The sequence below is a fragment of the Lepidochelys olivacea genome (genome assembly GCF_965140295.1).
Source record: "Lepidochelys olivacea isolate rLepOli2 genome assembly, chromosome: 10".
Lineage (NCBI taxonomy): Eukaryota > Metazoa > Chordata > Testudines > Cheloniidae > Lepidochelys > Lepidochelys olivacea.
In genome coordinates, this window is record NC_140420.1 from 11,872,443 (window position 1) to 11,883,211 (window position 10,769).

Consider the following 10,769-nt stretch of genomic DNA (forward strand, 5'->3'; position numbering starts at 1 on the left):
GGTTGCTTCTGGGGCGCAGCCCAGTGCCAGGACAGGTAGGGACTAGCCTGCCTTAGCCCCACAACACCGCCGACTGGACTTTTAATGCCCCGGTCAGTGGTGCTGACCAGAGCTGCCAGGGTCCCTTTTCAACTGGGTGTTCCAGTCGAAAACCTGACACCTGGTCACCCTATATGGAAGTGGGGAAAATTTGTTAAGCCATTTTAAGCACGAGGCAACTGAACGTATCTTCTCAACCCTCTTGACATTCTGACAGGTCATCCTGCAAACCCTCCTAGCCCATCTCCTACAACACCCTTTACATTGCCTGAGAAAAAGTTTAGCTGGTAGGATGGTACAGTGAGCCTGTGTTTCAAGTTTCTATTTGGAAAAGGAAGTTAAAACCAAAATAGTCTTACTCTAATATTATGGTTGAGGTTTTACATATACAGAACTCAGGAAATTCAGAAGTATAGTTCCTACAGAATCATGGCATGGACACAACAAATTTAGTTCTCACTAGGAAGACAGTGGTAGTTCAAGCTGTAACTGAACTTCTATTCTAATCCTCCATTTTGACACACATATATTAAGGCATAAACATTATGTATGTGCAATGTATCCAAGGTACAATTGCTCTGGGAACCATAACTTTCACATGCACATAAGTCACAGAACCTCAACAACACCACTGCATTCATGTAGTTTTTCCATTTCATAGAATACAGGTCAGATTTCTGGGTAGTGTCTAGTAACAGCCCCCTCCACCCCCCCTCCACCGCCCAAGATGAGAAATTGACAGACTCCAAACTAATCCCCCCAAACAAATCCCCCAGTACTAAGACATGCACTGACATCATATCCATTAATCAAAATGACATAGAAACAAGGACTAAGTGCCACTTTATATCTGCTTTATGTAGCAAAGCCCAAGATTTATAACCAGTGCATCCCATTACCTTGTTATACTATAAGACTGAAAAAATATCTCCTTCAGTTTTACCAAGGCTTCTAGTTATGCTATCTGACTGAGTGGAACAAAGTCTACTGACAAAAAGGCTAAATAGGGGCAGAAAAAAGATCTGGAGACAACAACAGAGCAGAAATAATTCTGACAATCCTGGTTCCTTCAGATACTCAAATAATTATCTGAATTCAATCAATTTATGCCTGTAATTTCCAAAAAAGATGAATCATTGCAAAAACACTACTAAAAAATATAGCTAATACAGAAGAGAGATAGGTGTTATTTCACTTCTGAACTGCAATTTAAAGATGCAGTCTGGAGAGTCAGACTGTGTAGACAGCATTCAGAAATCAGGAAGATTTAATAAGCATTATGAAAACACCTAAATACCAGAAAACATGACAAGGTGTTGGAAGTGCTTAAAGCTTTAACCACCAGTTTTTGCCAGCTGTCTAGTAACTGACGTGATCAGAATTTTTGATTTACCCACCCAGAGGCTGAAACTGGGAAAGAAAAGAGGACAGTGTTGGGAAATATCTGGCATTGATAAATGCTTACTCAATTTCAACCAACCAGAAAACAGAAAATTAGACCTTGTGTTATTTTTAATTTAGTGAATATACAATTACGTTGTCTGTTAAGCCTGCTATAGTTTGTTCCAAACTGTTCGGTTTTATGCATAAAACATTACCAAGATTACACAGGATTGACAGTTACTATACAGATTTTGGCAAAATGTGTTAGCACCACAGTATTATTATAAATGAAGGATAGATAAATGCAAAGTGGTTTTTGCTTTGTTTTTTTGCTTCTTTATGATGCAAGCGGTCTATAAACTCAGATTCCAAGGCCAGAAGGGATCATTGTGATCATCTAGTATAATATGATATGTATGTATAATATGATATAGTATAATATGTATAATACAGGACACAGAACTACCCCCAAAATAATTCCTAGAGCATATCTTTTCGAAAAACATTCAATCTGGATTCAAAATTCGCCAGTGATTGGTAAATTGTTCCAATGGTAAAGTACCCTCCCTGTCAAAAATGTATACATTGTTTTCAATCTGAATTTGTCTAGCTTCAATTTACACCACTGGATTATATTATATCTTTCTTTCTCTGTCAGACTGAAGAGCCCATTATTAAATATTTGTTCCACATGCAGCTACTTATAGACCAACCAAGTAACCCCCTAACCTTCCCTTTGTTAGATTGAGTTCTTTGAATCTATTTAATTTATCACTAAAAGGCATATTTCCTCATTCATTAATCATTTTTGTGGCTTTTCTCAGAATGCTCACCAATTTATCAACACCCTTCTTGAACTGTGGGCACCTGAACCAGACAGTATTCCTGAAGCAGTCACACCAGTGCCAAATACAGAGATAAAATAACCCCTTTAGTCCTACTAGACACTCCTGTTTAGCCATTCCAGGATCACATTAACTCTTTTTGACCACAGTGCAGTCCTGGAGGAATTCTGCACTACTGCACATGTGCAGAATTCACGTCCCTCCGCAGAATTTCTTGCTTCCCCATCACGTTCTGTGGGGAAGTGAAAGGAAAGCCATACGGGGTTGGGGGCAAGTCTAGGGATGCCCGGGTGCATAGTTTTTGGGGGGGGAAATTGCCCCCCAAATAGAGGCAAGGCATGGCAAGGGGGAGAGAGAAGAAAGATATCATGCGGGGTCATGGGCCACTGCTCCGGCCATTTCTGTGAGCGCAGAGCTGCCTCGCTGAAGGAGTGTGTGGCACAGCTCTGCTAACTCTGCAGCTGGATGCCACCTCCTGGGTCCATGCTCCCCTTCTGTGTGCTGGGAGCCATCCTGTTTTCTGTACAAAAGTGAGTGCCTGCAGTGGGGCAGGACAAGGGTGGGGGGCGGGGAAAATGGGGGAAGGAGGATGGGACATGGAAGAGAAGGGGATGGGGAAAGTGGGAGCCCAGCACGCAGCGTCCTCTTGGCAGCAGCTGCTGAGGATCCCCTGTTAAGCAGGCCCATCGAACACCCACACCCCCTGTACCTGGACCACCCCGATGAACCCCCTGCATCTGGACTCCCACCCCACTGAGTCCCAAGCAGCTATATCTGAATCCCCACCCTACCAGCACCTGAACCCCCCCCCCCCGTCAAGCCCCCTCCTCCCACACATCGACCCCCACCCCCGATGAGTCCCAACCACCTGAACCCCCCCCCCCAATGAGCTGGTGTCCAGATCCCATACTGAACTGCCCTCACCCCACACCTGGATCCCGGTGGGCTGAGCCTGCCTGCCCACACGTGGTGCACCTAGAGTAGAGGGGTAGGCTCGGCCCTGGTGCTGCGTTAGGGTCAGGTGCAGCAGGGTCATCTCCCACTTCCATGCAGCCAGTGGCCTGTGCTCCCCCACTGCCATGCTGGAGACTCCACATTTATGTATTGACAAAATCTGTAGAATTTTAAAATATTGTGCACAGAAATTTTATTTTGTTGGCATAGAATTCCCTCTGGCCTAAGTGTCACATTGGGAGCTCATGTTCAGTTGATTATGCCCCATGGACCTCAAATCCTTTTCAGAGTCATTTCTTCCCAGGACAGAGTCCCCCATCCTGTAAGTATGGCCTATATTCTTTGATCCTAGCTGTACACCATTTACATTTAGCTGTATTAAAATGCATATTGTTTGCTTTCACCCGGTCTATCAAGCGATCCAGATGTCACCAGATTCAGAGCACTGTCCTCTTCACTATTTACCACTCCCCAACTTGGGTGTCTTCTGCACACTTCATCAGTGATGATTTTATGTTTTCTTCCATGTCATTGATAAATAAAATCAAAATGTCACTTGGTATCAAAAACAACCATACTGGGTCAGACCAATGGTCCATCCAGCCCAGTATCCTGTAATGATCAAGTGATCCATCCAGTTACCCATTCCCAGCTTCTGGCAAAGAGAGGCTAGGGACACTTCAGAGCATAGTTTTTCAGCCCTGCCCACCCTGACTAACAGCCATTGATGGAGCTATCCTCCATGAATTTATCTAGTTCTTTTTTGAACACATCAATCCCTTAAAGAAGTTTAAGTATGCTACATCAAAACTATTACCTTTACCAACCAAATTTATACCTTTTCCTTCCCACAGTTTTTTCAGTCTCTCCCTCTCCCCTCAATCAAAAATCCAGGTAGTGTCTTAAATGAAAAACTAGGCTATTTGAAAGCCAGAAAAACGAGGACATCATAAGAGCCAACAGAACAAAAATTATGTAGTTGATTCCTTGTTAACGCAGGGTTGCCCCAATTATAGCTACCAGTGGAAGATAAGAGATTAATGCAATTCATTTCCAGCTGAATTAAAAAACAAAACAAAACTAATTTTGGATAAAGAATGCATTTGTTAAAAGGTTGGACGCATATGTCCCCTTCAATTCAGGTATTAGACAGAGGTCACAAAACCACCCTGAGACTCTGCAGAGGTCCTCCAGTGGAACCTGGGAAGATTAGACAACATTAAAATAGGTAACCTTTAAAAAAAAAAAACCTTTTTTAAAAAAAACAAACCATCTACTATACAAGTAACAAGTAGGATAAGTGAGGAAAGGTTAGAAAGCAACCGCACCTCCCCCCTTCCATTTTGTTGTCTTTGCACACTTGACAGCAGTATGCATAGTCTAGGTCACTGTTTCTGCTGAACAGTCAGTTTCTCCTGTTTGTTTCTTTTCTCTGTTTTTAAAATGCCAACACATTCAAAATACAAATATGACAGTAAAACCATAAAACATGACCGTAAAATCTGCCAGAAGGAATCACAGCATAGGTGAACTACATTAAAACTATTTCTAAATAATTGTTGAAACCAACTCCAAGCAAGTTGATAGTACCTATTTAAAAATGACAGACCATACATTTAACAAATTTCAGGATCTCTCAAATGTGAGTACTACCCATATTGCTATACGTGTCAGAAACCTGGACCCTGCTACAGGCAGACTTAGAGCCGCTAGAGCCATTCTATACAGGCTAAGTAAATTCTGAGTAAAAAGTGGTTTGACTTTCTGCAAAATGTCACAATCTCACAAAGCCCTGGCCTTTCTTCAGTCACTCATTATATCCAAAAGTGGCATTACATGCTTTTCAGCCATGTCATTGGGATGAACAAAAGCATCCCAGCACACTGTGCGCTCTCCAGTTTCGAATGACACGAGAAGGGCTGCACACGCTGACCCTACCTGGCATTGCCTGTAGTGCCACCCCAGAGACAACAGTCTTTAGTAGGCTGTGCACTGTGTCAGTTAGAGTGACCACGGGTGATGGCATCACACTCGGCACTGTATAGCAAATTTCCCAGATCTTAATCCTATGACTGAATGAATTTCTGGGGCAGCATGTAGGATGGGGTGGGCAAACTTTTTGGCCCGAGGGCCACATCTGGGTGGGGAAGTTGCATGCAGGGCCATGAATATAGGGCTGGGGCAGGAGTGCAGGAGGGCATGCAGGGTATGAGAGGGTGTGTGTGTGCAGGAAGGGGCTCAGGGCAAGGAGCTGGGGTGCAGGAGGAGTACAGGGTGTATGAGGGGGCTCAGGGCAGGAGGTTGGGGTGCAGGGAGGGGTGTGGCAGGGGACTCGGCAGGGTGTTGGGGTGTAGGAGGGATGCGGTGGGGGGGGGGTTTGGGGTGCAGGCTCCGGCCCAGTGCTGCTGGGCTACGGCAGCCTCCCTGCCCCCAAGCCACTCCAGGAAGCAGCCAGCACCATATGGGGGGGGGGAGGGGAGAAGGGAAACGGACGACACTGCCCTCACCTGTGGGTACCTCCCTCAAAGCTCCCATTGGCTGCAGTTCCTTGTTCCCGGCCAATGGGAGCGGGGGATGCCTGCAGACAAGAGCAGAGCATGGAGCCCTTCGCCTCTCTTCCAAGGGCCACAGCGACGTGGTGCTGGCCCGCTTCTAGGAGCGGTGCGGGGCCAGCGGCGCCACGGGGGTGGCAATCCCACAGGCCAGATCCGAAGCCCCGACAGGCCGGATCTGGCTTGCGGGCCATAGTTTGCCCACCCCTGATGTAAGGGAACATATCAGTGTTCACAATGCTAATAAGAAGAGGAAGAGAAACAGTAAGTCACAAGTCTCTTTTCAAGTCACTACATGGTAGGCCCTTAGGATCTTTAAATTTTGCTCCATCTTGTCCCAGTAAGTTATTTATGTGGTCTTATTCTACTGATAGCCCACAGCTGACACAGAAGCATGTTTAGCAGTTAATTTCTCCTCACATAGGGGTCTGGGGCAGTGACCATCTTTTTGTTGTGCTTCTGCAATGCATAGTACAGTGGGGTCTTGGTCCACGACTAGGGCTCCTAAACACCATCATCACCAGTTTGAATACTACTTGCTTTTAAGGTAGTATCTACATTAAGAAAGTGACTGCTGTAACGCTGACAATGGCGATCAGCAACAGGTGCCAAAACTGATTTAACTGCTATTGAGTGACCACCATGCACTGACTCGCAAATCACATTTTCTGCAGTGGTGTTGTAAACTAGGTGAACCGATTTTCATTACCTCTTTGCCACTGGTTCAGGACAAACTGATGTAGATGACAGGTGTCAGAAAGAAATTAATTTTGTAGTGCATACAGGGCTCTCAAGATGCACATCCAGAGTTTGCAACACCATTCTCCTAGTAGCCAAGACAGCAAAATACATGAAAGACATAGAAGTGTAATCACTCTTCTCTGGGATTTAGGTGTTGGTAGTTTAGTTTGTAAATGCAATAGACACTTTAGGCCCCAGAGTGAAAGAAGGAATTTTGAAATCTCTGCAGGGACATGACAGCTAACCAGAGAGGATAAATTTTAATCAAACACCAATATGTTATTTAAAGTATTTTTCCTTGCCATAGCAAGAATTAAAAAGATTTTCATATATAACAGATAGAAATGGAAGCATTTCCAACAAGTAGTGACAAACCAAAGGCCAAAGAAGAGAAACTCCACTGAGAAGAAATGCAAGACATGTTTATGATCAGACAGAACCACTGATGGTATAAGGAAATGTCACAGTTAAGATTTCTGAATGTCTTAAAGTCTTTTGCATAATCAAGTTTCCAGACATCTAGACAGACTGAGTAATGCATATTTAAACTTGTTTTCTGTAGATTCTCCCTGCTGTACTATATACACAAACACAGCTTTATCTGGATTGAATTAGGGTTGTACTGAATGAAAGACCTACCAGACCAGGTTCCTTGGCCTGCTCCCCTCATGCTGCTCCAGGCTAGCAATAGCTCAGAGTGCACAGAGTTAGTATAGCCAGCATGTATACTCTACCCTATAGTGCAGACAATCATGTCTGGAACGGAGGGGTGTTGTGCTCCTGGTATCTTCAAGAGGCAGATGGTCCCTTGGGGACCATTACCAACTGATTTAAACTAGGGCAAGCATGATACTTGACATAGCAGAGGATTTGGTCCACTGCAAAGTAAAAGAAATTAACTTAACTCACCAGCACAGTCACAATCAGTGAAGGGTCAGTGGATCAGAGTGGAGAGGGCAGGAACTAAAGATATTACAGAAAAAAAAAGCTAATCTTTCCAATGGCTTTCCACAAGCACAAGATTATTCTTAGTGCAATGACTGAGATGGACATATTACTTCCTTTTTCCTTCAAAAACAGATTCTCAAGAGAAAGAGAGAACAGTTGAAGCAGCAGTGAGCAAAGATGGAAAAGTCAGGCTAGCTGGTGAACCAGCAAGAATTAGATTAAAATCTTGTAACCAGGTTACTTATATGACATTCCCTAAACACCAGAAAGAGTTTAGCCCTTAACAATGAAGTGGAAAGGGAGAGCCTACCTGGTTCTGGAATGGAATGAAGATAAAAATTAACACAGTCATTCCAAACTCAGCACAGGGTACCTATATACTCCACAATTTAAAAAACTCACAGCAGTTTACTCAGGCTCACATGGCTTGGGCTAAGGAGCTGTTCAACCACCTCACAGGATCCTAGAGCCCAGGCTCCAGCAGGAATGTCTATATCCCAATTAAAAAGCTCCTTAGCCCAAGTCAGCAGGCAAGGACCAGCCAAGGGTATCTAACAGCAGTGTAGAGATACCTAAAGGGCCTCTCCCAAGATGGGGGAAAAAACCTGACCAAGCAGTTTTTACCATGTCTGCTTTAACCACTGCAAAAGTTTAGAAAAAAACATACAAATAAGTTTCTTAGCCTAAAGCAATTTTTGTACAGTTTTAGAGTTTAACTGTTCTAATGTAGTAAAGTAACATCTCACTGCCCCGCAATATACACACTGTATATGCATTGTTTACTAGTAGAAATAACTGATTCTTACTTAATTTATATGCAAATCAGATTTTAAAATCAGAGGATCTTTTCAGTTCTGACACCGCACTTAGACATTACGAGAGCCTATAATTACTGTCTGTTTCAATACAGTAAATACAGGTACAGCACAACATTGCTTATAAGATTCCATTGTGTGCAAGTTTAGCTGGTTTATCAAGGTCTCACTATAGTAAAGAAATGGTTTTGGAGTAGTTTCACCACCCCACCCCACAACCACAACACAACAAATTATATGCATCTCTAGATAATTACACACGATAGCATTCAACTATATTTTCCATGTAGCTACACATCTTGGATTCACTAGTAGTAAATAAAATGCTCTTCAGCTATTGCATTCTGAAGATCACATAAGAGCAATCCTATCCACTCACTGATGGAATGACCCCTCCCTACCATTCTCAAAACTTTTCACTCCGTAGACCTTGAGGAGAGGTGTTTCATGGGCTGGTTTGAAAATCCATATGCTAGATAATCCAAAATAACTAAAGGATGAGATCTGGGAACAATCAAGTGAATTACATCATTGTCCTGGGCTGGCAAATATGCAAATGCTTTCAAATGTTAGTGGGTTTAAGAATGAAAAGCCATTAAGTTTACCAAGTACTTTATGGTACATTAATATGAAAGGTACTTAAGAGGTTTGGTTTAATAGGTTTTATATTATAATAAAAACACTGCTTTTAACAAACTTACCGTTTAAGTTAAGTGTACTTGGAATACAGCAGTACTAATATAGAAGAGACTCTCTACTGCTCTCACGTGCACAGACGCCATCTGCTAACATTATGAGCCCTTCATGGCAGAGACTCTATCCCCACTGTGCATTTGTTTGCATAACAGAGTGAGGACCCTATTCTGAAAAGGATTCTGAAGCAGCTGCTGTAATAGAAACACCACATACGAACAGCGTGGCTGGCATGTGCGGGATGGAAGAGACGCCTGCTCTGGGACCCCTGGTGCAAATGCCAAGGAACGCTACACAGCGCGCAGCAGATCACAGGGGCTTGCGAGAGCCGCAGCTCGAGCGGCTCTCCCTCCCCACGGTGCAAGCGGACCAGCGGCAGCGCCGCGGGGTGGCACCGCCTGGCAAGGGGGGCGGGAGCCTGGGGGGTCTTGAGGCCACGAGCCCACCAGCTAGTCACCAGGGGGACCAGGATGCAGGACCCTATGGAGCCGCTTCAGCGGGGTCCCAGCCCGGCTCTTCTCAGCGAGCCGGGCCTAGAGATGCCCGTCAGGCCGCCCGCCTCCCTCACGCGGCGCCGGGGACAGGGCGGACGGGAATCCGGAGCCCAGCGCAGCACGGCCTAGTCGGCGGACGCTACGCCCCCACCCACCGTGATGCCCAGGCGGGCACCCAAGGCCCCGGTCTCTGACGGCTCCACAGACCCGTGGGCCCCGCAGCTCGCCCCTTCCCGCCTGTCCAGGTTTGCGCCGCTCCGGCCGCCTCTGGAGGCCCCCCCGCCCCGCGCCTGGAGGCCCGGCCTGACCAGGCCTCGGCCCCCGGCGGCCCAGCCACACAGCCCCGGCCCCCGCACCTTCCTCGCTGATGTCGTCCACGAAGTCCTCGGGGTCGCTGAAGGAGACGTCGTCCTCGGGCTCCTCCGCGGGCTCGGCTTCCTCCCGCTCCTCGGCCGCGGCCTCCGCCTTCTCCTCGGGGGTCTGCGGGCCGGGCGGCTCCTCCGGGCGGGCGCCGGCCTCCTCAGCGGCGGGCGGCGTCTCCTGCGACGCGGGCGATGGCGGCGCCGGCTGCTCCTCCTGGGAGCCGGGCGATGGCGGCGCGGGCGAAGACGCTTCCTCCCGCTGGGGGGGCCCGTCCGGCTGCTCGGGCTCGTCCCCGGACCCCTCGGCTCCGGCCGCCGCGGGCGCCTGGCTCTCCTCCGTCTCCTGCATGGGGAGGGGGTCGCTGCTGGGCCCGCCGCGCTCACTCAGGCTCTCCGGGGAAAGGCAGCGGGGAGGGGAGTCTCCGACGGCTAGGCCATGTGCGCGAGACCCGGCGGGCATGGCGAAGCAGAACACACCAACTCCTAGTGTGTGGGGGGAGGGTGGGGTGTAATTTTTCACCCAGTACCTTCCTCTCGCCACGCGCTCTATAATCACCTGGCCTTCTTCTCCATCCCGCTCCCTACAGCGCCGATGGCGACTTCAATCCCTACCTCCCCTCAAAACCAATTCTCCCTTCTTCATACACCAGTTTGGTTTAGTCCAACATGGCAGCCCTCGTCAGCAGCACTAGGTGAGGCCTGACTGAACCATCTTGGAAGGTGGAAAAGGGAGAGATACCGAATACACCTCCCTGTATAGATTAAAAATAAAATGCACCCAGGGTATCTGCTATTGTAATGTATTTAAGATAAGGGGGTAAAATGATAAAACGGTATAATAATAGGATAATATATCCCTGGTACCCCTACAAATGTTGTATAATGGACATAGCCAACGCGTGGACGCTACCAACGCCAATCGAAGGGAGGGTAGCACATGATC

At 46.7% G+C, this 10,769-nt stretch overlaps 1 protein-coding gene across 1 annotated transcript in view; it reads right to left on the reverse strand.

The window, feature by feature from the left end:
- EIF3B (eukaryotic translation initiation factor 3 subunit B) overlaps positions 1-10,480 on the reverse strand; it is a 33,842-nt gene extending 23,362 nt beyond the window's left edge. The window contains exon 1 of the mRNA XM_084641103.1: positions 9,821-10,480. Coding sequence (XP_084497229.1) covers positions 9,821-10,286 — 466 coding nt within the window. The 5' untranslated portion in view covers positions 10,287-10,480. The remainder of the gene's footprint in view (positions 1-9,820) is intronic.
- Positions 10,481-10,769: the final 289 nt, after the last annotated feature.